Source organism: Sorex fumeus, unplaced genomic scaffold, assembly GCF_029834395.1.
Source record: "Sorex fumeus unplaced genomic scaffold, SorFum_2.1 ptg000028l, whole genome shotgun sequence".
In the NCBI taxonomy this organism is placed as follows: Eukaryota; Metazoa; Chordata; class Mammalia; order Eulipotyphla; family Soricidae; genus Sorex; species Sorex fumeus.
This window is the reverse complement of record NW_026606085.1, coordinates 11,651,932-11,679,576: the sequence shown is the minus strand read 5'-3', so window position 1 is coordinate 11,679,576 and position 27,645 is coordinate 11,651,932. Positions and strand designations below refer to the sequence as shown.

The 27,645-nt window shown below is 41.3% G+C and overlaps 1 protein-coding gene across 1 annotated transcript; it reads left to right on the top strand.

Moving 5' to 3' along the window:
• The first annotated feature begins 14,652 nt into the window (after window positions 1–14,652).
• On the top strand, window positions 14,653–25,545 carry MMP13 (matrix metallopeptidase 13). The gene is made up of 10 exons (XM_056115044.1): window positions 14,653–14,775; window positions 14,862–15,103; window positions 16,161–16,309; window positions 16,505–16,630; window positions 17,576–17,737; window positions 19,271–19,388; window positions 21,074–21,207; window positions 22,322–22,481; window positions 24,303–24,400; window positions 25,445–25,545. Exons 1-10 carry the CDS (start codon window positions 14,653–14,655, stop codon window positions 25,543–25,545), a joined length of 1,413 nt encoding a protein of 470 aa, XP_055971019.1.
• Window positions 25,546–27,645: the final 2,100 nt, after the last annotated feature.

Sequence of the window (27,645 nt, the reverse complement as noted above, 5' to 3'; positions counted from 1 at the left end):
CATATACATAATATATATATATATATAAAAGAAACACAAAATTTAAACCTCAAAAAGAAAATAAGAGATCAGGAGGACTTGTTAGAAACAGAGATCTCAATAAATTTCTGAAATAAGTATTTTGGTACTTATTTGAGTTTTAAATGAGTATTTTGGTACTTATTTCAGAAAATGCTGTGTTTGATCTTGGCATTTCTTTTGATTCATTCAGTTTAGATTCCACCTTTACAGAGATAGAGACTCCTTCCCCCCCCCCAAAACATCCTGAAATTTATGTGGAACTCCAAAAAAGACCTCAACTATCCAAAGAATTCCTGAGGAAAAGGGACCAAAAAAAAAATGATTGTATCAGATGCCCCACCTTCAAACTGTAACACACAGTAAAACTAAAGAAAATATCATGGAATTGGAATTAAAAAAAAACAGGGACACAGATCAATGGAATAGAATCAAGAGTCCAGAAATAAACACACAGATGTGGATATATGGCACATAAGCCAAGAAGCAAACAATTGAGAAAGATAAATACTTTAAATAAATAATATTGGGCAAACTGGATAATCACATGCAAGAGAATAAACCCTTAATATAAAAATACAAGAAAATAAAACTAAAAGTGGATTAAAAATCTGAATCTAAGCTCTCAATCTGTTAAATGCATAGAAGGAATCAGATGCTAAGCTCTTTGACACAAGCTACAGTGACATCCTTGTTCATCTTCAATAGGAAACAAATGAAGAGTATAAACAAGTAGCACTACATGTAAACTAAAAAGTCTCTTTGAGGTGAAAGCCCCCTGAAATCAGGCTCAAAGTGGCAAGAAAAGCTGGAGCGATAGTACAATGGGAAGGGTGTTTGCCTTGCATCCAGCCAACCCAGGTTCAATCCCTGGCATTCCGTATTGTCCCCCAAACACTGCAGGAGTAATTCATGGGAGCAGAGCCACGAGTAACCCCTAAGCATCGCCAGATTTGGGAGTGATCCCCCCACCTCCCACACCCCCACAAAAAGAAAGAAAATGGCTAGTGCAAGACTTTCAAACTGCAGACACTGAGTTTAGCAAGGGAGAAAACCTAGAGCAAATTCTGCCTCGAACTTCTTGTTTGGTCAGCGTTGGCAGCTCACTTAAGTTTTACAAGGGAAGATCTACTTGGTCATTTGTGTTTCTCAATCTTTTGGAAATTCTGGGAATAATTTGTACTTGGGGAAAAACTGACACATATCCTAAACAGCATACTATTGGGCAAATGGCTCATTTCCTGCAGTTGGACTATATTGTTTGCTAAGGGTTGGACTCGGTTCAAACAGCCTGGCAGCCAGGTGATTAAATGGGTTTCCAAACCAAAGCAAAGTAGCACTAAGGTTGCGACTAGTTGGGAACATTCCTCTTATACATCCCTGCTGCGCTCTGTGCATGTCTTCCTCACCTCATTTCTTGACCCCACATTCATAAGAAAGAGCACAAGAGCGGCCAGTGCTTGATCCTCAGCTCTTTCACCTCACGTATCTTTTGCTTTCTGATCTATCTGGTTTTCTGCTTCATTTATCCATACGTTTTTCCTTCCTGCCCATCCCTTCTTTCCACCCTTCCTTAACTGATAAAATGACCCACAGGCAAAAAAACAGATCATATTATTTCCTCTGTACAATGAGTAAAAGTTGTTTTAGGTGACAGGACCAGCCTCTGCAGATAATGTACTTATCTGATAAGAAGTAGTTTGGAGATAGCGCATAATATCCTGGACTACCTACCCTTCTTAGCAAACTGAAATTTATATCTCAGCTTTCACTTAATTTCCTTGAGTAGTTCTGGGAACTTCATATCTTTGAATCTTCCTTCCACTAGAATATAAAGACACCAGAAGATAACCTAGGGACACCCTTTCATTTCCACAAAACTACGTCATCCCCAATCATGTCCTACGTGTTCCAAGTCAGATTCTGTTATCTGAATCAGAAAACCTTTAATTATCTTAGAAAAAGATTTTAATAAAAACATAATAAAGAAAAACAAGATTTAATTTTCCTGTGTTATAATTTCTGGGCTGGAGCGATAGCACAGCGGGTAGGGCGTTCGCCTTACACGCGGCCAACATGGCCGACCCGAGTTCGATTCCTCCGCCCCTCTCGGAGAGCCCGGCAAGCTACCGAGAGTATTCGATATGCCAGACACAGTAACAACAAAGTCTCCAATGGAGACGTTACTGGGCCCGCTCGAGCAAATCAACGATCAATGGGAGGGCCTTTGACCTTTGACCTTGTGTTATAATTTCTGGTGAGGATGACATTTTAAGAAATCTACTTTTCTGATAATTAAGAAAGTTCAGAACCAACACATATTGAGCCCACATTATTGGGTAGCGCTGATCCTTTTTTCCAGTAATCTTCTCAATTACAGCTCAAGTGAAGCAAATGTTTAAGACGTAAGATAAACTGCCACAAGAGATCTGTAGACAATCATCCAGAGCTGTCTGAAGCCTGTTCTCTATTCGTCCACTTTAATCCACTCAAATCATTGAAATGAAATGCCTACATGGAGCAGGCATGAGTATAATCACTGGGTTTTAAAGATTAAATAGAAATATCTTTTCAAGCACCTGCCATAGAGGCATGCAGGGGATTGGGATAGGGGTGATGGGAGGAACCTGGGGACGTTGCTGCTGGGAAATGTACACTGGTGGAGAGATGGATGTTGGAATATTGTGTGACTGAAGTCCAATGATGAACAACTTTGTGAGAATAAATCTCACAGTGATTCAATAAAAATTTTTTTAAAAAAGAAATAACTTTTTACTCAATCTCAAATATATCAGAATGATATTTTTTATGTTAATCAACTTCTAAACACATAAAATTAACAATGATTCTAAAGAAACCGTAATTTATCCTGGTATAACTTCAGTTTTTGATCTTATAAAGAAATAAAAGAAGAATAAAGAAAAAAACTTGGGCAGAAGAGCTAATACAAGGATGAAGGTGTTGGCCTTGCATGTGACTGAGCCCTGTTCAATCCCTGCTACTGCTTCTGGTACATCGGGACCCCACCAGGAGTGATCCCTGGGCACAGAGTCAGATAAAAACCCTGAGAATTTCTGGGTGTGGCCTCCAAAAATGAACAAACAAAAAATAGATTCAAAAAATAAAATCATGTTTAAAATGTCACATCTGGGGCTGGAGCGATAGCACAGTGGTAGGGCATTTGCCTTGTGCACAGCCAGCCCGGCCTAGCCGGGTTCAATTCCTCCACCCCTCTCAGAGAGCCTGGCAAGCTACCCAGAGCATCTCACCGGCATGGCAAAACCTGGCAAGCTACCCGTGATGTACTCAATACGCCAAACACAGTAACAGCAAGTCTCACAACGGAGATGTTACTGGGCCCGCTCAAGCAAATCGATGAATAACAGGAGGACCGTGACCATGATCGTGTTCTGGGCACTTATTGGAACACCTGTGTGTGTATGCATCTTGGGCAGAACAGAAAAATGGTAGTTTAAGTACTACTCCTGAAACTGTATACCACTCTGCAGAGGGGTTTGATGAACAAAGCGACCAGTAGGAGAGGCTACTGGCAGCAGGCTGATACCATGGTCTGCTCTTGGATCCACAGTAACTAGGAGGGACAGATCGTCTCTACCCAAGAACTATCAACTTGAAGAGTGGTCAGAGTTACAGAAATCCTCCATTTGGGACAAAATTGCTCTGCCCATTTCATGAGCATAAAACACCCAAACATTGCATTTTCCACCCTATTTTCCCAACAGCAATTAAGGCAACAGAAGAAAATCAACCAACATGGTTTGGGTTCTTGTTTTTTGGTTTGAAGCCACTCAGTCTGTGCTCAGGGCTTGCTCCTGGCTCTGAGTCCCCACTTAACTGTCTCCAGTCTCCAACCAACATGGTTTCTGAGGGTTGTGGGAGGGAAAAGCTGGCACCACAGAGTTCAAGGGATACCAAAAATTTGACCTGACCCAGTGTTTCTTTCCAGTGGTTGAAAAAAGTATAACAAAGCTTACCAATTGTTTCTTTTCAACTTTAGAGTGGAAGAAATAATTGACAGTAACTCACAAATAAAATATATTATCAGGCCAGGGAGACAGTGAAAGAGGCGCGAGCACACACAGGAAGAGCATGTGAGAAGCTTAGGTTCAATCCCCATCACCACATGATCCCCGAGCACTACCAGGGAGCAACCTGCATGTATGTTACCTAGAACATCCCCTCATATGTCTGGCCCCCAGACCAAACAGAAAGAACATTGGCAAATCTTCACAGGAAACGAGGGTTTTTATTTTATGTTATTCTATATTATATTCCTAATCTCTATTGACATTTGACTAAATTTTATATGAGATAGGCAAAACAGTCATTAAATATCTATCGCTAATCTTACTACTTTTTAAAAAATAAGAAATATATTGCCAGTGTAGCTCAGAGGCGACGTGGTAATGGGGATCAAACCCAGCCTTGCAGATGAAGCATGTGCTCTACCTTGCCAGCTATCACCCAGGCCCCTGTTTATTAGAAAAGGAATGTGTCACTATGTCCCCAGCCATGCATAGCAAACACCCCTCATATAATAAGAGCACTAGAAATGCTTGCTGTAAAGCTTCTGTAATTTGGGCAAGTGTGTGTTTGTGTGTGTGTGTGTGTGTGTGTGTGGTGTATTATCTATGTACTTATGTTTGCCAAGTACTTTTGCCACTAAGGCTTTTCTGAATCAACAAAAGTGATTGCAGCTGATTTGTCTCATGTGTGTGTGTGTGTGTGTGTGTGTGTGTGTGTGTGTGTGTGTGTGTGTGGTATATTATCTATATGAATACTTGACTACCTACGTTCTCCTACAGTGGACCTTGAGAGCTTGTTTGGAGGTTCTAGCAGGGGAGCGCAGCTACTCGTATACCCTCGACCGAAGACTGGTCTGTCTCTATTCGGGGAAGGCCGTCCTCTTCAACAGAGCGTGCAGCTTCGGGAGGGATGTACATGAAGCGGTGAGGGAGGAAAGGGACACCCGCCTAGCCAGCCAGATCAGCCGAATCAACCCTGGCGATCAATGGGGTGACAGAAGTCACAGCCAGATCGCCCTCACATCACTTATGTTTGCCAAGTACTTTTGCCATGAAGGATTTTCTGAATCAACAAGAGTGATTGCAGCTGACTTTTTTCAGGCAAATATTGCATAGAACACCCTGAAGCATTGCCCCCAGTCTTTGACCACCTGTGGCTCAGCATGATTTTTATCAGGAAAGAAGGTCCTTTGCCCTGGAGCCCTCTGACCACTGCCTATGATACTCAGCCTCCACTCTGCAGATTCTGTGCTGCTGGCAGTTACTAGGACTGTATCTGGCAGGGGGTGGGGGTGGGGGTCATGCGGTGCCAGGGTTGAGTCCAGGTCCTTGCCCATGCCAGGAATATGCGCTGGTACTGTGAGCTCTCTCCCCCACCAAACAAACTTGGGATACACTCTCCGATCATTAGTTCAGATTTTAATTCTTGCAGCTATGATATATTAATGCGTAGAGATGTTATTTGTGTGTTAATAATAAAAAAACCAGTTTCACCTCTGCCAGGTACTTTATCATTAGATTCTACCAGGAATCCTGTAGCCCTGGGCTTTATTGCCCCTCTCACAGATGAGGAGCCAGGCGTTAAGATGACGTCCACTTCCTCTAGCACTGCATCCCCCATTTGTGTTACTACATATGCCAAACTATACTTTAAAAATAGAATCACATAGCTTTTGTCTTCATGAATTGTCTTCATTCTAGCAAAAGTCAAGAAAGTCAAATAATCTTCTCTTTTTCATTCCTGCTGCTAACCAAGAAAACAGATGGAACTCTATGTCAGAATCTCAGCTGATCCAAATTTCAGCCTATGGCACTGAGTCGTGTTCGGGTCGTTTGTCACAGAGCACCAAGCAAAGTATGTTATAGACTTTGGCTTTTGTGATCTACAACAGAAGAGATGGAATTAACAAGGCAGAAGAATCTGTGAAATTAATAAGCTCAAAGAATCCTCCTTTCTCTGAGGACTAATTCTGTGACATTTTCCACAGTGTTGTGCTGTGTTGCTGCTGGTACAGTTGTTAAAGCTATTGCTGTGCATAAATCGATCCACACTTTGGGCTTCCAGGGACCCAAGTTCTGATGGATGCCATCTCCATCACCCCAGCAGGAGAACAAGCTCCTCTACAATAATAACAGCACCCGATCCTACAGGGGGCTGGAATCTAGTGTGGTGGGCTGGGCACTTCCTTGCATGTGGGAGACCCGAATCTGTGACTTGAGTCCTACCAAAAGTGACCCCAGCACAGGGCCAGGAGTGGCTCCTGAGCACATCCAGGTGTGGACCCTGCATTTAAAAAAATAATAATTTATTTGTCTTCTTGGGCTGGAGCGATAGCACAGCAGCAGGTCGTTTGCCTTGCACACAGCCAACATGGCCAACCCGAGTTCAATTCCTCCACCCCTCTCGGAGAGCCCGGCAAGCTACCAAGAGTATCTCGCCCGCACAGCAGAGCCTGGCAAGCTACCCGTGATGTATTCGATATGCCAAACACAATAACAACAAAGTCTCCAATGGAGACATTACTGGGCCCGCTCGAGCAAATTGATGAACAACGGGAGGACAGTGACAGTGACATTTGTCTTCTTGATCTATAAAAGCACCAGCCTCACCCCAGTCCTTGAGTGACCCCATGCTGGTGGAAGCAGTGTGAATCAAGAGCTCTGACCTCAAACAGCAAGGAGCACTCCAGGCTGGAACGTGCTCTGCTCCCTGATGTTGGGAGGCTCTGGGAAGCTTTCCAGGAAAGAAACCGGGCCACACAGCATTTCAAACCGGTGTCTCCAAAACACATCCATCCAACCATAAAGATGTCTCTTTCCTACAGTTAATATTGGTGGGAACACTTCTGGAAACAAATATACGTGAAGATGTATATACAATTACATGAGCCTCTGTACAGCCTACTGAAAGTGTCCATTCACCCAATCCTTTATTGTCCTGGGGGGCAGCAGGGAGGCCACAACAGTCAGTGCTCAGGGATCCATATATGGGATTCAAACCTCCATCCTGGCTGCAGCCCCATCCAAGGCAAATGTTTAGCCTCTGTGAAAGCTCTCCTCATCTCCCATTTTAAATGGCATTAATAACTATCCTAAACTGCACGTATGAGAGCTTGTCTCTGTTTTTCAATTGTATCCCCCATGCTCACAATAGTTCTGGTCCTAAGAGTGTTGCTGGGTACTGTGGAGACTAATTATTATGGATTCATGGGATTCCCAAGGTGCTCGTATATGCAATTGCTCCTCATCATTACCATGGACCCTCCTGCAACTGACCAGGCTGCACCGGGACGTTCCTGTCCATAGTTGAGGCTATTATCCTCACGATCTCAGGCCTTGCTACCGACTCTACCAGGTGCATTCCCCTCAGGGCCTGCTTCTATCTTGCACCCCAGATGGTTTAGTCACTCACTCCTTTACCACTCTGCTTTGATTCAAGTGTCACTTCCCGCCATTCTGATGCCCTTTTTCCTGTCCCTCTTCTCTCTCTCTTTTTTTCCCTAAGGAAAATACTATGCATCTCTCAAGAATCAGGAGTTTTAAGTGGAAGTAATTAGTGTTCCCTATAAGTACCCAGCACCTCGGTGGATGAATGAAAGCTCACATACTGGATTTAGCATTTGAGCAAGCCTGTGTTTTCAGACACTCGCTGTATAGATACTTATGCTGGACTGGTGCTGTGAGACCCCTTCTCTGCTAAGGACATAAGCATGCCTGCATTGTCGTTGGGGAGGAGGGTTGCTCCCAAGCAGTGCTCTGAGGGCTTGTGGGCCCCTCCGAGATTCTCCGCCAGCTTGACCCATTTAGTACTTTTTAATAGTTGTGTAGTTTCATACTTTTTGGCATTTTTTAAAATAATTTATTTATTAATTGAATCACTGTGGGAAAAGTTACAGAGCTTTCAGGTTTAGGTCTCAGTCATGTAAATATCAAACACATTTCCCTTTACCAATACTTATTTTTAACCGCGAACCCCAATAGAACCCCACCTCCCACCCCTCCCAATTCCTGTGAGGCAGATGAGTTCTAGTTAACACTCTATCTACTTTGACTAGATTCATTGTTTCGATAAAAGATGCACCATTATTATTTAGAGTTTACGACACCCCCCCCCCCCCAATCAGACATGCTGAAAAAGCGTTGTGAAATGATTTGCTTTCTACAGCTGGGTTTTAAGAATTAAATGATGTTTTGGATGTTTTTTGATGTTTTGGATTTCTGCTATTTTACTTATTAACCCTGGAAGTATTTCTATTAAAAGTTAGATAGTTAAGAGATTGGTTTCTGTGCTCTGGAGTCGTAGCCGTGCCGGAGAGCAGCTTGTGGGGGGCAACTGGTGACCTCAGTAGGGCGTGAAGGACGGACCGGAACGCCCCCCTTCCCATGAGGTCCCTGCCGCCCCCACCCCCAGCTCAAACCTGCAGTCCACAAGGCTCCCGTGCGGCCGCCATCTTTCTTTCCCTTTTTGGCATGTTTTAAAATAAAATTTGTTTTCTAAAACTATTGAGACTCTGCACCAACAATTTAGTGAGTTAAGGCAAAAAGGTAAAGCTAGGCTGCTTCAAAAATAGATTTTTTCTTCATTGTTTAAATATTAGCGATCTTTAAATATACTGAAATTGCTGCTTAAAACCACTAAGGACCCATTTCTCCAGTTTGTTTTCATTTCTATTATTTACTGTCAAACAAACCAGGCTTTTTCCTTTCTCAAAGACCTTTGAGAGAGACCAGCTAGAATGTCTGTGCTATTCCTACCTGTTTCTCTTTCAATATTTGGTTACATTTGGCAGGACTTGGTGAACAATAACCATTCTTTTTTTTTTCTTTTTCTAATTTTTATTAGTGAGACACCATAAGGTACAGTTGTAGACTTACAATTTTTGTGCTTGGGTTTCAATTATACAATGAACAAATACCCATCCCTCCACCAGTGTCCATTTCCCATCACCTTCCTGGCTTTTTTGAGGGAGACAATAACCATTCTTTTGGCAACAATCCAATTACAAAATGTAAATTCATTGGGAAACCAGCCCATGAAACTATCATGACTTTGACTTTCAGATAACACATGAGAGTGAGAACTAAGAAGGGTTCCCCAACCACCATTTCAGGGAACAGATTCTGTCTTTCCACTTTAGGAACTACTTCAGGATGATCAAAGATCTCTGAGGAGCATGTGGCTCGGAAGTTCAAGTCCCGGAGCCCCAAAGCTTTGCCCACCAGGCTGCACCGGGATGCTCCTGCCTGTGGGCTGAGACTAAGTCACTCCTCCCACACTCTTGCCTTCTGGCTGCTGACCCAACACTGGCACATTCTTCCCAGGGGGAACCTGGGCAGTGGCTGTTCTCTCTGCTGCCATTGGTCTTGACGAAAGGGTCTCTCTGTGCCTTGTACCCCGCCTTACTGCTGGCTATACAGGTGATTCTATATTTAAATTCTAGTGGAGTTCTTTCTTTCCAAGAGGTAAAGGTAAAGGTAAAGGCCCTCCCGTTGATCGTCGATTTGCTCGAGCGGGCCCAGTAACGTCTCCATTGGAGACTTTGTTGTTACTGTGTCTGGCATATCGAATACTCTCGGTAGCTTGCCGGGCTCTCCGAGAGGGGCGGAGGAGTCGAACTCGGGTCGGCCATGTTGGCCGCTTGTAAGGCGAACACCCTACCCACTGTGCTATCTCTCCAGCCCACAGCGGGTAGGGCGTTTGCCTTGCACGCAGCCAACATAGCCGACCCGAGTTCGATTCCTCCGCCCCTCTCAGAGAGCCCGGCAAGCTACCGAGAGTATTCCATATGCCAGACACAGTAACAACAAAGTCTCCAATGGAGACGTTACTGGGCCCGCTCGAGCAAATCGATGATCAACGGGAGGGCCTTTACCTTTACCTCTTTCCAGGAGAATGTGAGGAAATTCCATGGGGATATGGAGGGAAAAGGCAGAAACTGGAACCGATTGACACTGAAGAGTGCAAATAGAACGCCTTACTGCAGGCTGTCCCAGAGTAAAACCTTTCACAAACATTAAGACACAACTCCTAGGAAAGTCAGATTTGACACGGATGCTTTACAAAGCTCTCAGCTGAGGCCAGAATCCTGAACTGCATTTCTTCAGTGTAGAATAACTGTCAAAATTCTAAGCCAACTCTAATGACCGTCATTCCAGTTCTGACTCTGGGACTCCCCGGGCTTGATTTCAGGGTTGTTCATGCAGAGTTTAGGTTACTCTTGGATAACATTTGGAATTAGAAACTGATGACATGTTTGAGAAAGTCCCATAGTGCCTCCGTCTGAATCAGCAGCACATAGACATTCATCATTTAGTCTGCAGTTCTGGCAGCTCATTCCATAGGCTTCTGATTTCCCAGTCACTTGATAGTTTTATTATTAGAACATTTTGAAAACACCAGGTCAGCCTCACTGTGTTAAAGGTGTCACTTAAAACCCAAAACCACTCAGTAGCAGTAATAAGTACTCAGTAGCAGCCCGGCCTTCATGTAAATAATTAACTACCAAGATAAGGGACTAGTGTTGAAAAGCAGTTTGCCAACACATTTCCATGTGATGACACATTCTGATCACTGTCTAAAATCTGTCTCCATGAACAATGGCCTGAGGCAAGCAGTGAGACTAGTTCCTTAAGGAAATAAACTTTTATCTTCTGAGAATTTTTCATTTATTCCTAACCAAGAAAATTTTAGAACATATAACAGCATTTCTGTATTTTTTTTCCTTTTGCACTGTTTTTTGTTTGTTTGTTTATTTGTTTCTTTCTTTTTTTTTTTTTTTTGCTTTTTGGGTCACACCCGGCGATGCTCAGGGGTTACTCCTGGCTTCGCACTCAGGAATCACTCCTGGCAATGCTCGGAGGACCATATGGGATGCTGGGAATCGAACCTGGGTTGGCCGCATGCAAGGCAAATGCCCTACCAGCTGTGCTATCGCTCCAGCCCTCCCCTTTGCACTGTTTACTTTCTTAAATGAAAAGAGAAAAGAGAAAAGCTAAAGCTGCTTGAGAATCAGCATTATTTTTGAAGTCTAAAATAATACAGTTTATTTACTTTTAAGTCTCATTAAAATGTATCTATGGTGCTGGGGAGATAGTGTAAGTGACTGGAACTCATGGTCTGTGTGACAGGTCCTGGAATTGATCCCTGGCACCACACTGTCCCCAGGAGATTAAAGGAGTGACCTCCGAGCTCCAAGCCAGGTGTGACTCAAAAAAACACCCCCCAAATGTCCTTGTCAGGGAGCTAATACTGTGCTCATCTAAGACTAAGGTCTTCATTCTACCCTTCATCCATAGACCTGCTGGGGTGCTGGCAGAGAGGATGTGAAATCCATGCTCATCAATCACAAAACCAAAGGCACTTACACATGTTAACATTTCCAAAAAGAAATGTGAGCATATGAGCATAATCAGCTTATTTATTTCTCCCCAATTTTGAGCACCCAATAAAATCTTATTTCTGACTTCAAGAGTTTCTTCTTTAGTCTTGAACAAGATCTTTAGAAATGATGAAAATTCAAATTCCAACTAAATCTCCCAGGAGATGCATGCCAAGCAACTCAACTCAATGGAATCACCCTCCCACTGTTGAAAGCCTCAGAGCATCCAGGAGAGGCAGCAGGCCAAGACCTCGTCCAGTCCAAGCTCCATCAGCACCACTCTAGCCACACCAAGGCTCAGCTCCACCACCTCATCTAGACTCTCTATAGAGAGGACAATCTGTGAATAATTTTTTATACTGGGTACCCACACTGAGAACTCTGGTGTTTATTTCGGAATAGAATAGGGAATGGGGAGTCTTCTCCCAACCCCCCATACTTCTGGAAGCCCTGGAAACCACGCCCTCCCAACTTGCTGCTGCCAGATGGACTAACCGGCTGGAACATAGATCTGGAAGTCTCTGGACTGCGCAGTTTCATACGAGGCCAGTCACACCTCCTAAGCAGCAAACAGCTTAAACATTCTTAGACAAGGATTTAACAATCCTGCAATCAGATATAATAATCCCCACATAAATTGATTTTCTCTATCTATTGATTTTAATATTGCAGCTTTGTTATCTAATCAATGTTAGCACTGTAGCACTGTCCTCCCGTTGTTCATCAATTTGCTCGAGCGGGCCCAGTAACATCTTCATCGTGAGACTTATTGTTACTGTGTTTGGCATATTCAATACATCAAGGGTAGCTTGCCAGGCTTTGCCGTGCGGGTGAGATACTCTCAAACGCTTGCTGGGCTCTCTGAGAGAGGCCGAAGAATTGAACCTGGCTCTGCTGGGCTGGCTGCATGCAAGGCATCACTCCAGCCCATCTAATCAATGCTAACGCTAGAATTGTCTCAACAGTGATTTTTTTCTACATAAAAGTTAATTTAAAATCAAGAAAAAGAACCAACTTTACAGCACATTTCTGGGAAAGAAATTATTTCAGTTGTTTTTAAGTTAACAGGATCTCATGAGCACACAGATTGAGAGCAGTTGGCAAATGTAGTGGGCTTGAGCACCCATGCTTTTTATATGAAAAAAATTTTGAAAATTCATTGGTAAAAACAAATGTTTTTCAGTGGACTAATTTCCTAATTTTGACATATGAATCAAACATTTGAATAAATTTCACTAATCTCAAAATTAAGTGCTGTGCATGGAAGAGACTTAAAACAACTCACTGTTTTACATTGTTGATGGATCCAAAGTCTAATTTTGGACTCACTGGAAACAACCTACTATAGGCATCCATTGGAATCTGTTTGGGATTGGAGTACAATAAATTTTCCTCAGTGGTTTTATGGTGTTCTCCAAGGTACTGGTTCATCTCCAAGAGTGGGGAACATAGGGTCAGAGATCATACAGTGAGTAGAGCACTTAGCTTGCATGCAGCTGACCCAGGTTTGATCCCTGGTACCCCAAATGTCCCCCAAGTCTGCCAGGAGTGATCCCTAAGCACAGAGACAGAAGTTTAAAAAAAAAAAGAAAAAAAGAATGGGAACCATTTGGTCTATGGCTAGAGAAGAGTTCACAGAATCAAGTGGTCTGGCCCTGGTACTGACTGATAGAACCTGTGCCAAGCTACTCATCAGTGCCCATGGCCTATATGTCATTATCATAGAGATAATGACATAAAGATAATGACATATAAATGCTCAAAAAAGATGTTATAAATATTTAAATAGATACTGGTAAAAAAAAAAGTCTTCCACTCCTTATCTGTATTATAGCGTTTTACACAAATGTTGCATCTCTTCCCTCCTCAGCCTAAACCTGTAGGCATGCTTCTGTCTGCTTGGTTTCCAGACTTGAATCTGGTCTGACTCAATCATTTCCATTTTAAATTATTCAATCAACCATAATAGCATAGTTTGTAGTACTCTGTTTATCTAGATATTTCTGCAGAACTGAAACATGGCCTGATTTCATGGCATTAGACACGTAGTTTCCTGAAATGCCTAAAGACTTAGAGAGGATCAAAGACTAAAGGCAGTCCTGTTATTCAACTTAAAAATTAGAGACCTGAAACTGGCCATGGACTTATTGATATTGCTCTAGTTTATACAATTGGCTACTCCCAGAGGTGAGGAAAACAGGCAGCTGGGTTTGGGAGAAAAAGATAAGAAACCAAATGGGATAGAAGTATGTTGTTAGGGGCTAGAGAGATAGTACAGAGGGTAGGGCGCTTGCCTTGCACAAAGCTGACCTGGGTTCAATCCCTGGCATCTCATATGGTGCCCTGGGCACCACCAAGAATAATTCTTTTTTTATTTTATTGGGGGCCACACCCAAAGATGATCAGGGGCTCTTCTTAGCAGTTTGCAGGGTGCTGTTCAGGATGGCCCCCAGTGGCACTCTGGATATCATCTCTTCATGCATGCATGCCAGCCCTTTGAGCCATCTGAACATATTCTTTGTAAACTGAGAATTTAGTAATCCCTCCATGTATGCTAGTTATTAATTGCATCTCAAGATATCTTATTCTTTTATGTTCTTTTACTTCTGTTCAAGTCTGGATCAAATTGGTACAGGACTACAGGTTTGTTGAGAGGGTACCTCAGTGCTTTTAACCCTTGACTGCAGGATTTGACCAGGGACATGAGTTCCAGTAAATCTACATCCACCCAAATTTCATGGCCCTAGGGCAGGCAAATGTTGCATTTGTAATTACTCTAGAGAGAAAGATTTGGAACTCACCAGGTTATACTCTGGAGGCAGAACCAAATTTCTTTGTGTGGAAATGGCATCTCAATATTCTTATCTGAAAAAGTTTAAGTAGCTGTTACCCATTTTTGCCAAGGGAAGGGAGAAATGCTCTAGCCCTCATTTCTCCCCACAGTAGCCAGAAAAATGCTGAGGCCATTTGTTTGACCAGATGGTTCGTGAGACCACTGAAACCCAAGATGCCCTCAACTATATTTCCCTCCGATTTAACCACAAACCATCCTTCTTGGGAGGAAAAAAAAGTCACCCTGTAAGCATGTTTACCTTCCAGTGACTAGGAAGCTGAAACCTGCCCACAGGCTGACTCACCCTACAGTCTATAAAAGCTAAGGTTTTCGGGGTGGGGGGAAAGGCGGCAGCTTGCAGCCAGAGTCAGCCAAGATGCACACAGGTGTCCTGGTTCCCTTTCTCTTCGTGAGCTGGACACTCTGTCGGTCTCTGCCACTGCCTGGTGGTGATGATGATGATGCCGATTTGTCCGAGGAAGACTTCCAGTTTGCAGAGGTAGAGTCCCTTGCCAGCCTCAGAGTGTGACCTATTTCTTCCACATTCTTCTGTTGACAAAAGTGGCCATTTCATCTCTTTCCTAGCGCTACCTGAAATCCTACTACCATCCTCTGAACCCCGCTGGAATGCTAAGGAAGACAGCAGCGAGATCCCTGAATGACAGGCTCCGAGAAATGCAGGCTTTTTTCGGCTTGGAGGTGACAGGCAAGCTTGATGACAACACCCTAGATGTCATGAAGAAACCAAGATGCGGGGTCCCTGATGTGGGTGAATACAATGTTTTCCCTCGAACACTCAAATGGTCCAAAACGAACCTAACCTACAGGTAAAGCACTGACTCTCTGTATAGAACATCTCTTCATTTTCAGAAATGGTTTTAAACATCTTATTTCCAGCACAGGATACAGATGAAGGTGTACAAGCTATAGGTAGAAAAAAATGGCCCTCCTTTTGTAGTTCTTAAATATTTAAATGGAAGTTAATTCCAGAAATATCTTTAATACTATCTTAATAGCTTTAAGAAAGTCTCATAATATCTATTATTATTTTTTTTGGCTTTTTGGGTCACACCCAGAAATGCACAAAGGTTTGTTACTCCTGGATTTGCACTCAGGAATTACTCCTGGAGGTGCTCAGGTGACCATATGGGATGCTGGGAATAGAACCTGGGTTGGCTGCATGCAAGGCAAATGCCCTACCTGCTGTACTATTGCTTCATTCCCCTATTATTATTTCTTTAAACCAATATTATTTTTCATTGGAAACCCCAAAAACACTTCTTTTAAAGAAGGAAAATTTTGAAAGAAGTAAAAGTAGATTCAATGGAAGTTGCAAATGCAATAATTCATTATGTACACTTACTATAATAAATGACCTCTATTCTTTCTAGGAACTGTAAAGAACTATTACATTTACCTGGACTGTATCACTATAATTCTGAACTTCTAGCCAGCAAGATAAGTTCTTGCATATCTGGACACTTTTATCTCAAGATGTCAAATGGTCACATAACTGAATACTATTCAAATGACTGGGATAATTCCTCATTTTGCATTTGTTTTGGGTCACACCTGGTAGTACTTAGAGGCCACTCTGCCTGTTTCTCTGTGGGGCCACACCCCACAGTACTCTTGGGGTCACATGATTCTGCGGCTCAAACTCAGCTTCCCACATGCAGAACTTTCAAATCAGTCATCTCCCCAGACCATAAATTCTTCTTTAAAGAAACAATCTATCACTAAATTCATTGAAACTGTGGGCCTCTGATAGACCTTGCAGAGAAACCACTGCACTTAGAGTTGAAAAATGGTCTTCCCAGAAAATACGTTCTAAAGTTGCATTCACCATCCCAAAAGTTGATTGCGACTTTCTCTATGGCACAGAATTGTGAATTATACCCCTGACCTGACTCACTCAGAGGTGGAAAAGGCCTTCAGAAAAGCCTTTAAAGTTTGGTCCGATGTGACGCCTTTGAATTTCACCAGACTTCACAATGGCACTGCTGACATCATGATCTCTTTTGGAACTAAAGGTAATAACGAATAATCTTTCTCGAAACATGTTAATGGTCTGCTCCTAGGTGGGTTCCTTTTCTTTCACTTCTTACAGTCATCATTTTTTTTAAAAAAAAGTATAGAATTGTACAAAAATTGACCATGTGCCTGTGTCAAGCACTGCTGGGTACCTAACTCTTGCTTAGATTCGTAACCCTTGCTTTTGTGCATAGAACATGGTGACTTCTACCCATTTGATGGACCCTCTGGCCTGCTGGCTCATGCTTTTCCCCCGGGGCCAAATTATGGAGGAGATGCCCATTTTGATGATGATGAAACCTGGACAAGTAGTTCCAAAGGTAATATTTCTTACAAAGATATTACTCAGAAGTCTTAGTGAGATTAGATAGCAAACCCAGTGATGAGTAGTGAGAATGCATATTATGAGTTATATTTGGCATCTGACTGTATCTTCTAAAATTAGAAAGCCTATCTTATACTTTCTCATCTCTGTAAGTGACATTTCTATATACCAATGGGAGAAAGAGAGAAAGTGAAAGAAAGAAAGAAAGAAAGAAAGAAAGAAAGAAAGAAAGAAAATAACAGTATTAGGAGGCTCAAGTTTTGTGAAAAGAAATGAGCAAGCAACATAAATATAATGACCACATAGTCTTTTAGAGTCCAGGAAAACTGGCTAGTGATATTCAGAATTTCTCTAGAATCTAGAGATATTCTGAAAAAAAATGGATGGAATTTTCCCCAAAGAGATTCTTAGAAACTCTATTTAGCTCATGCTCCCTATAGGCCATCCTGTCTACAGAGATGCCTGCTGTTTAGATGATAAACAATACATGGCATCTTAAGCCACATATGTGCCATCCTGTCTGAATTTTCAGGTTTCCTCATTTAACTCATATAAGATCATCACTATCCACTTACCTCAAGAACAAATTGCTCGTGTCTTCACTATAAATCCTATTGATGATTATTCAAGAATGGTCTGTTGACATTCTAATTGTATAACTACCTATAATAAGGGTAGCACTAACTTATTTATAGAGATTAATACTTTGCTTATCCAAAGTACTGATTTAAACCATCCTTCATTAAGCAAGAAAATGTTCATTTTTTTAAAATGAGAAAATCCAACTATTAGTAATAGGAATGCAGTTAGCACACACACAAAAGTAAAATAGCCCAGGAAGAGAAAGGATCATATACCAAATAGATGAGGAAGGTCCTATCTGTCTACCCCCTAGTCTTGGGAGAATATTGTTTCCTACTGTTTCTCTGTTTCCTTACAGGTTACAATTTGTTTCTTGTGGCTGCCCATGAGTTTGGACATTCCTTAGGTCTTGACCATTCTAAAGATCCAGGAGCCCTCATGTTTCCCGTCTACACCTACACTGGCAAAAACCACTTCATGCTTCCTGAGGATGATGTACAAGGAATCCAATCTCTCTACGGTAACGTTACCAGACAATTTTGTTTTGTTTTGTTTTGTTCGGGTCACACCCATGGTACCCAGAGCTTACTCCTAGCTCTGCACTCAGAGATCATTCCTGGAGGTACTCAGGGTGCCAGGGGGTCAAACCTGGGTCTACTGTGAGCAAGGCAAGTGCTCTACCTGCCACACTGTCTCTCCAGCTATAATGTAACATATTACAAGAAAAATAAATTCAAAAACTAATTTTCTAAATTATTGGTGAATTCACCAAGGAAAATAATAGTGGTTTTGGCCAATGGAGCACATCTTATTGTCTGAAGTCCTGGCCTTAACCCCTGGTGCCCAAATAATGAAGATGGTAAGAATGGTGCTACTATAATGATAATGATGACACCGGATTTGATATTGCAACCGAGAAAACATATTCATTCTTCTTTGCAAATCAATCATCCCCTCAAGTAGCAAATATTCTATTCTCTAAAGATTTGTGAAATATAACTCTTATTTATATTTTATACATTGCAATATTTGATACCCTCAAAGCACCTAAGATAGGAGAGGAAAACCTTTTATTTCCTATTTAACCGAAAAAGAAATTAAGTGCCGTTAGCACGAGAATAGTGCTTCTGTAGCAACATGACTGAGGGTGCCGGTGAGCTCTTAACTAGCTCTAATAAATTCTCATTTTCATCCAAGCACTCTAATTGCCAGAGGAGAAACCATCCAAGTGATCAGTAGTAGTTTTGAATATTAAGTAGTTTTTAATTCTTCAAATGTCTACAGTGATCTTTGTAAAACTAGCCCCCTTTTAACTTCTAAATTTTCAACACTATTTTCAAAAAATTAAGCTAAATTCAATACAGCAGAATCACCTTCCATAGAAATGGAGCCACAGTGCACAGTTGTCAGAGTAAACACTTCTAGAACACTTAGCCCTGAAAATGGACTCACAACAGCGGCAAGTGGGAGCATGAGGGCAACTTTGGTATTATTATTTGGACATGCTGTGACCAAGAGACTTTATTGAAATACTAAGAATGTGGTAGAAAGAAAGCTGAAAGTTATTGTGTACTACACGCCTTTCGCACTTATGGAAACTGGTAGAAAACGGACAAGCAAATGCAGGTCCCATCAGGGCTGCTGAGTTCCAGCTCTCTCAGAGATGCACTGTGGCAGGCTGGTGATGTCGGCCGAGGTGAAGGCCATGTTCTGAGAAATGACTTTAAGAAGACTTTGTTTCTTAAGAGCAGATTGTGCAAAGTCTGGGGAAACTCTCCTCAAATTAGGCCTCACTTCCCAAGTCCCTCATTTCTATCACTGAACATCAAAAAAGCTACATTTCTGGTTCCAATGAATCTAAAAAGGTACCGTAGGGTGAAAGCAGAAGGGACAGTCCCCTATCCAAAATCCTAGCATCCAGATAGGAAGTAAAAGTACTGGCTGTGGAGACTTGGGCAGTGTCTGGGACCCAGCACCCTCCCAGGACCCCTCATGCCCTCCTTTTGTGACTCAGGCCACTTACAAACTTCTCTTATTTCTTTCATTACTCCAGGCCCAGGAGATGAAGACCCCAACCCTAAACACCCCAAAACACCTGATAAATGTGATCCCTCCTTATCCCTTGATGCCATCACCACCCTCCGAGGAGAAACAATGATTTTTAAAGACAGGTATGGTTGACCTTACTTTACAGCTCCTGCACGTAACAGGCATTTGTGGGCCACATCTGCACAGTGCCAAAGAGTCAGACTTACACAGAAGGAAGCTAAGAGTAAAATTTATAGATTCAGGACAGTTTATTTACATATTTTAAAGAAAATACCTAACTCATGGATAAATAGCAAACCTTTTCAACAGATGTTTTTGGCATTGTGAAGCTTCTTTATACATCTTTGAGAAGATCATTCAAAACATCCCTTTACTTCTTTGTTGATACTAGTCTTACAAAGAGAGCCCAGTAAACACAGAAGTCAAACTAATTTCAAAATACACAGAAGTACTGAAATTGGTTACCACAAGCCATTGCTCATAGTTCTCCAAGAATTTCTTTTGTTAGGGAGAGACGTGAGTTTGGGTAGCATATTTTGGGATTCAGAAGAGGCAGTGATTTACAATCTTGACCTGGAGCTTGAAATCAATATTTCATTTTTTAAAATAAATCAGTAGGCGGGTGTCACACCCACCAACTGGCCCCCTGGAGCCGTGTAATCTCATCAATAGCCAAGACTCAGAGACTATAAAAACCAGCTCCCCAAAACCGACATCTTATTATGACATCTTATTATCTCATTCCTACTTTGGACAAACTGGCAGGCTACCGAATGTAGCCTGCCCACATGGCAGAGCCTGGCAAACTCCCGGTGGCGTACCCAATATGCCAAATACCAGTAACAATGATGGGTCTCATTCTCCTAAAGAGCCTTGAATATAATCTCAGGGCTACGATGAAGGAGACGTTACTGGGGCCTGCTTGAGGCAATCGACGAATAACAGGATGATTTGTGATTTGTTGTGATTTGTGAATAAATCAATATTTGATTGGGGCTGGAACAATAGCACAGCAGGTAGGGCATTGCACGTGGCTGACCCAGGTTCAATTCCCAGCACCCCATATGGTCCCCCGACCGCCAGGAGTGATTCCTGAGTGCAAAGCCAGGAGTAACCCCTGAGCATTGCCGAGTGTGACCCAAAAAGCAAAAAAAAAAAAATCAGTATTTGATTTTAAATTTTTATATTATGTCAATACATTTATTTGTAATTCATTGTTCCCTAATTTGTCATCCAACATCGTCCCACATTCTTATTGTAGCCCTAACCATGCTGCATTCGAGGTGTCTTCTTGGGTCAAGAGATCTTGACCAATGAAAGACAGTTTGGGTCATTCATCCTTTCTTTCCTGGGCCCAACACAATACCAGGCATATTTGGTTGCAGCATGCAACATAGTCTCAAACCCACAAAGGATTTTTTTTTTCAAGAGGGGAAGCTTTCACAAGTAACACTCAGGCGCCAAAGTGGTGGGGAGCACTTGTGATAATTAGCCAATCAGACAAGACAGTTTATTACTCTGGCTCAACCATGCTGGGGACTACCAGGGACAGGATAGTCCTGCTCTGGGCACAAATGATTCAGTGTCTCCCAAGATGCCGAATGAAATCCACTGAAGTTCCATACTTAGGATAGTTCATAGAATAACAACCTGACTGGCACTTGGAAATGGAAGAATGTTGCCCACCCCACACAGTGATAAGACAGAAGGTCACATATAACTCATCTGTATCACTGTGGAGAAAAGGAACAAGGAAGGTGGAAATATAGCACAATGGTAGCAAACTGTATTTTCACTTTCATTCTAGATTCTTCTGGCGCCTGCATCCTCAGCAGGTTGACGTGGAACTGTTTTTAATAAAATCATTTTGGCCGGAACTGCCCAACCGTATTGATGCTGCCTACGAGCTCCCTTCTCGCGACCTGATCTTCATCTTTCGAGGTGGGCATTTGCCCTCTGCCCTGTGCGGCTGCCTGACACCAGCAGGGGTGCACTCAGGGGAACATACTGAAAACACAGAACACAAGACAGGAAACACCCTAAACCATTCTGCTGTGTATAAAATGTCTGCTTTCTTTTTGTATCTGTTGATTCTTTTATAGCCAACATGTCCATTTTTTCTCTCATTTCCTCTTGAAGATAATTTACCAAGCAAACATAACAATGTATATTTTGAAATACTGTTCATAAGCCCTCCTGCTGAAGCCAATTTCGTTATTTCACTTTCATATCAAATTTGAAATATCAAAATTTCATATTTGATATTTCATAGTCTTTCACTACATATAATATTTTAATTTGTCTCTTTACACAAAATTTACTAGATTATTACTTAAATTTATTATTTATAGATGTTGTTTTTAATAGTTTAACATAGTTGTGTTGGGCTGGAGTGATAGCACAGCGGGTAGGGTGTTTGCCTTGCATGCGGCCAACCTGGCCGACCCGAGTTGGATTCCTCCGCCCCTCTCGGAGAGCCTGGCAAGCTACCAAGAGTATCTCGCCCACACGGCAAAGCCTGGCAAGCTACCTGTGATGTATTCGTTATGGCAAACACAGTAACAAGTCTCACAATGGAGATGTTACTGGGCCTGCTCGAGCAAATCGATGAACAACGGGAGGACAGTGACAGTGGTAGTTGTGTTACACATAAATGATAAAATATATAATTTAAAATTTAATTACTACTAGAGTGAAGCCACTTTTTTAGAGAAAGATATAACTTGTTACCTGGCATAGAATTAGAGTTTTAAATCTAATTTTCTATTTCTTCTCTATTTCTCTTTCATGGAGAAGTGTTAATGTATATTCACTAAGTTCCAAAAGTTTGATATTTCAAAGTTTCAAATCTGATAGATTACCAAATTATATTTGATTGACAATTAGGAAATTAGAATTTTAAATTTTGAAGAATGCTCATATCTCCACTTTTTAAAAGGTGGTAACTACAAATACAAGCTTATCCCTAAGTGCATCTCTTTCTAGTGTCATCTATGTGAATTCTAATAGGTTCTTCTGAATCAGTCATGAAATCATTTTTTTTCATTTATTCCAGGTAGAAAATTTTGGGCTCTGAATGGCTATGACATAATGGAAGGCTATCCCAAAAAAATATCTGAGCTGGGATTTCCGAAAGAGGTGAAAAAGATCAGCGCAGCTGTTCATCTCGAGAGGGCAGGGAAGACCCTCTTCTTCTCTGGAAGCCAGGTCTGGAGGTACGTACGGCCGCTGCTCACCGGGCCCTACCTGGGACAGAGGCTGAGTGCATCTCCAATGGCTCTTACAAACTCTAATCACTGTCTCAGGCATTGTTTTAAGCATCAAATGGGTCACACTCATTTCTTTCCAGGCAACCCCTCACTCAACTATGTCCAAGTTTCAACTTCTCTGGAACATAAGCATAAGTTCATAGAATTCTCATCTTGGGCGAAGGTACTCTTCTTCCTTAGCCATTTGTTCTCCCTCAACCTTGGCATAGCTATCTCTTTTATTATGACAACATTATCCTTTCAATCTTCTCCCTCAGTTTTGTCCTCTTCCTCTCCTAATTTACACCTATCCCCCTGTTCTGGAGACAGGGAAGCCCATGGAAGACTGAGCCAGAGAAACTGCTCTGTTGGTATCTCTGCTATCCTGGAGGCAGGTAGGCCAAGAGCTTGTCAAGTCAGCCCTGTGTGAAGAACACACGTTTCAGACATGTCAAGATTAAGGAAGCACTCGTGCTAGCAGCATTTAAGACACATCGTGTCTATTTAGCAATGAGAAAATTTTTACACCTGGAACCTAGCACCAGTCGGCAAAGTGGAAAATCACTGGCCTAGTCAAGATGAATGCTTATCATTTTACACACACACACACACACACACACACACACACACAGAGAGAGAGAGAGAGAGAGAGAGCTCTTCTTTCTCCATAATCTTCTCTTTTGCACTTCTCTTTGCTAGGACTTTCTTCTAGCTTCTCCCTCTTAAAGTTCTACCAATTGTCCACAACTAACTCAGCAAGCTTTTTCCTCTGTAGTCTGCTGTGACCATCCATTCCCAGGTGTCGGTCTTTTCATGCAACTCCCACAACATGCCCTGCCTATTCTCCCACGATGAGTAGCTTCCAGTGCCTAGTATTTCAGCTGTATGTGCATGTGTCTTAACTTCCTTGATGGCTCAATGGATCTCACCAGGTACTCACTCATTAGTAACAGTACAGAAGTACAACCTGAAAGAGCATTTTCCTAGGTGAATTTCAGGACATGTGAGCCTGGATGTGGCTCTGCGGCAGAGGGCAAACCTCCCATGTGTGAGTCCCTGGTTTGTCCCCTGCATTGCAGTGGTTACCTAGACGTGATGTATGCATGAAAAAAGGAATATAGAATATGTCACTCTGTGAAGGGAATGGTATCTCTCCTAGTTTTAGTGCCAGTGTTTGCCTCCATTTTTGTGTAGAAATTTAACCTTAGATATTTTTACATTCATTACTGCACTTAGTGAGTTGTCTAACATGTAGTGGAATATCAATACACAACAGTTCTGTGCATTAAATGTATACTTATGGGGCCGGACTGATAGTACAGCAGGTAGGGCATATGCCTTGCATGCGGGCGACCCAGGTTCATTTGGTAAACGACCATACCATATGGACATGGTCCCCTGAGCACCACCAGTAGTAATTCCTGAGAGCATGAGCCAGGATTAACCTCAGTGTATCGCCGGGTGTGACCCAAAAAGAAAAAAAAAAGAGTAATCTTGCCTAATATATACTTGTTTACTTTACATATATTTTCCTATTAACACACTATTACAGAAGCTTTATATTTTGTTAAATAGAAATGAACTTGTAATCATCTTTCCAACTGTGATCTTTAGCGTGTAAAAATATATTCACCAAATATACAGTGCTATTAATTTTCAAGTTAAACTACCACTCTAAATGGACTTAACTTTTTCTAACTCATCAATTCTGAAAGGTGTATCCCTTATATAATCTCCAAGGTAATTTCTAAGAAATACAAGCTTCTTATGAGTTTTTCTTATTAACAGTTATGATGAGGCCAATCTTAGGATGGAGTATCCCAGATTAATAGAAGAGGAGTTTCCAGGCATCGGTGACAATGTAGATGCTGCTTACGAGAAAAACGGTAACAATGCTATTGTGGAACCTTCTCTAAATCTCAGAATAACTTTTTCTTCTAAGGCTTTTCAGGGCGGGGGTGCTCAGGTGTGCCTATAAATATATGGTAGTTAACAAATCAGTCATTCCTGAACTGGAGAGATAACTCAGGAAGTAGGGTGTTTGCCTTGCATGCAGCCAACCTGGGTTCAATGTCTGGATCCACATATGATCTCCTGAACCCCACCAGGAATGATCCCAGAGTGCAGAGCCAGGAGTAAGCCCTGAGCACCACCATGTGTGACCCAAAACAAAAAAGAAAAGCAATTCGTACTTCCTGTGTGATTGCTCATACAGATAGAAAACAAGTAATGTGCTTAGAGTAAATGATGATTTTACTGAATGACAGCAAATTCCCTGAGTAAAAGATGACAAGCCTTAAACATTATCTGAAGTTGTGCTAAAGACACTAAGATGCAAAGATTATTGCGGTAGCTTAAATCAAGGATGAAGAAGGGATTAACCTATTATATAAGAACCAATAACTATCTTCACTATATATGTTTTGAAATTATTAAAAGGAATACTATCCCTTACTTATATAAAACCATATTATAAAAGTCAAACATAAAAACTTGTACTCATGATGAGACATTAATTCAAGATGCTAGAAGAATTAGGAGTCTTTCGTTTCCTCCCAGAACTACAAGCAATATAGTTTTAAGTATGAAAATAGAGTGTTTGTGTAAAAATCAAGGGCTGGAGCGATAGCACAGCAGTAGGGCGTCTGCCTTGCATGCAGCCCATGCGGCTGACCCAAGTTCGGTTCCTCTGCCCCTCTCGGAGAGCCTGGCAAGCTACCCGTGATGTATTCAATATGCCAAACACAGTAACAACAAGTCTCACGATGGAGTCATTACTGGGCCCGCTGGAGAAAATCGATGAACAACAGGAGGACAGTGACAGTGACAGTTAAAAATCAGGATATAACAGATTTGACTTTTATGTCAATTGAAGTAAAACTTCACTATATTCAAATCTAAAATTTTTCTTTTTAATCTTTCTCTTACAGATTACATTTATTTTTTCAATGGGCCCATCCAGTTTGAATATAGCATCTGGAGTAACCGCATTGTTCGTGTGATGACAGCAAATTCCTTATTGTGGTGTTAAGTGTCTTTTAAATATTGTTAATTAAGTCTTGGAGTGTGTTTTGGTTAACACTTCTATAGATCTGGACAAGGGAGGTGATGTCAAGGAAAGCTTAGTTCTGTGAACAAGCCTTAGTAAGCTATCTTTGAATAATACTTATATGGTTATGTGTGGCTGGAAACACAGTGAATTTTAAAGTCATAAAACAGTATAAATGAAGTGAATTAAGAATCAAATCAAGTCATACCTGAAGATTACTTAATCCTGCGTGCCTTTTGGAAGCAGTACTTCACAAATGGGACAAGTGGATTGTTTGAGAGAGCATTAATATAATTTAAAAATATATCTATCAGGACACTGTGCAGATGCATGAAACTAAATCATCACATTTATGTAATTAATAAATCACATCTATTGAATAGATGAACATAAAGCAGAATGAAACTGGGGGAATAAATGGTGGCTACACAAAAGCGATGAATAAGCCAAAGGAAATTTCTGTGATAAATACATTACAGACAAATTTTCAAGAATTGACTTGAGTTTTGTACTGAAAATATTAGATGTGCATGCCCCTCTTCCTACAGAAAATGAGGAAATATCAAATTTAGTAGCGATAAGAGATAATGATAAGGGCAAATTGGATTCTGTTTTTGAGTTTGGGGGTTATTATTGACAATAACTTAAAGTCTACTCTCAAAAAAACTGCATATTTATAGAAGATAAAGAGAAATGGTCTTTTAGTCTTCTTCAAAAATATCCAAGCAAAGAATTAGAGCTGTATCAAAATGATCTAAAGCTATGATATATATTTGCCTTTTAAGAAATCATCTGATTATTTAAAATTAAAAGCAGTGTTTTAGCATCAGAGATATAGCTCAAAGGCTAGAGTGCATGTTTTGCATGCAGGAGGCCCAGGTTTGACATGGTCACTGAGTCAGGAGTAATTCCAGAACACAGCCAGGTGTGCCCCAAAAAGAAACAAAAAAAAAAGAAATCAAAGTTCTAATACAATCCAGATTATTATTTTAGCTGTCCAGTTTTAAAACAGAAGTATTTGTGGTAAAACAGAGACATCCGAACTAAAGAGTCTACTTCTTCGGGCCCTGTGGCCCTACTGCACACTTATTTTTTCTCTCCTCTCCTTCCCTCCAGCCTTCCCTTTCTATTCTTATGGTGTTCAGAGCTTACTCCTGGCTCTGTGCTCAGGGTCACTCCTGGCACTGCTCAGATGGCCATATGCAATGCCTGGAATAAAATCTGCATATGCAATGCCTGGAATAAAATCTGGGACCTCCATGTGTGGGGCAAATACCTTCCCCATTCTCTGATCTCTCAGCTCTTCTTACAGTGCCTGGTCCTCACAATTAATGTATATAGACACATATGTGGTCATTTAGGAAAGAACTATTATACTGATAAATCAGGTTCATAAAATCTCAGGCAAAGGAAGTATATTATATTTGCAAAAAGTATTAGAAGGTATTTTATATTGTTTATAATAAAAGCCATATTTTCGACAAACTTTCTTCTGTGTCATATTTTGTCTTTGGTGTGATTTAAATATTTCATTATGCAGAGTCCATTTAAATGACTTCCTTTTATTGCTAACGTACCCAGGTGAAGTAGCTCCGTTTGCTTTGTGTTTTGGTTTAAAGCATTTACATACTGCTCAGGAGATAGAGCAGTTCAAATCCAGGAAATTAAATAATATTCTAGGAGAACAGTGACCATTTGCTGTGGGGTATTAAAAAAACTACTGATTTCTTTTTCCTGTTGTATATCAAAAGTCACTCCTGCACTTTTCATATTTCTAATTTAATAGGATTATAGGATTCCTGATTTCTAAAGTTTGCTATTGAAGTAGATGATTGTCAATCCATCCAGCCACTTGTCACCCAGCTGTCCATGTGATAAACAGACTGAGTTCCTGTGTCAGGAACTTTAAATGTTGGAGAAAAAGTAAAATCATATCACTTTCTTAGAACTAGTAGTTTAGCTAGAGAGGGATATTACAGAAATAAGCAGATATTACTTCCATGATGAATATGAAAAGAAGGAAAACTTCTGGCATATGCTAACAGCTATTAGCAGTGCTATGGGAGAAAGCTGTTTAATTTC

What these genes read in the sequence shown, in the direction of transcription:
- MMP13 (XM_056115044.1), top strand. Translation starts at nt 14,653, where the DNA reads ATGCACACAGGTGTCCTGGTTCCCTTTCTCTTCGTGAGCTGGACACTC. An exon ending in CTGGACAAGTAGTTCCAAAG is followed by an intron (nt 16,631 to 17,575) that starts GTAATATTTCTT and finishes GTTTCCTTACAG; the next exon opens with GTTACAATTTGTTTCTTGTG. An exon ending in ACAATGATTTTTAAAGACAG is followed by an intron (nt 19,389 to 21,073) that starts GTATGGTTGACC and finishes CTTTCATTCTAG; the next exon opens with ATTCTTCTGGCGCCTGCATC.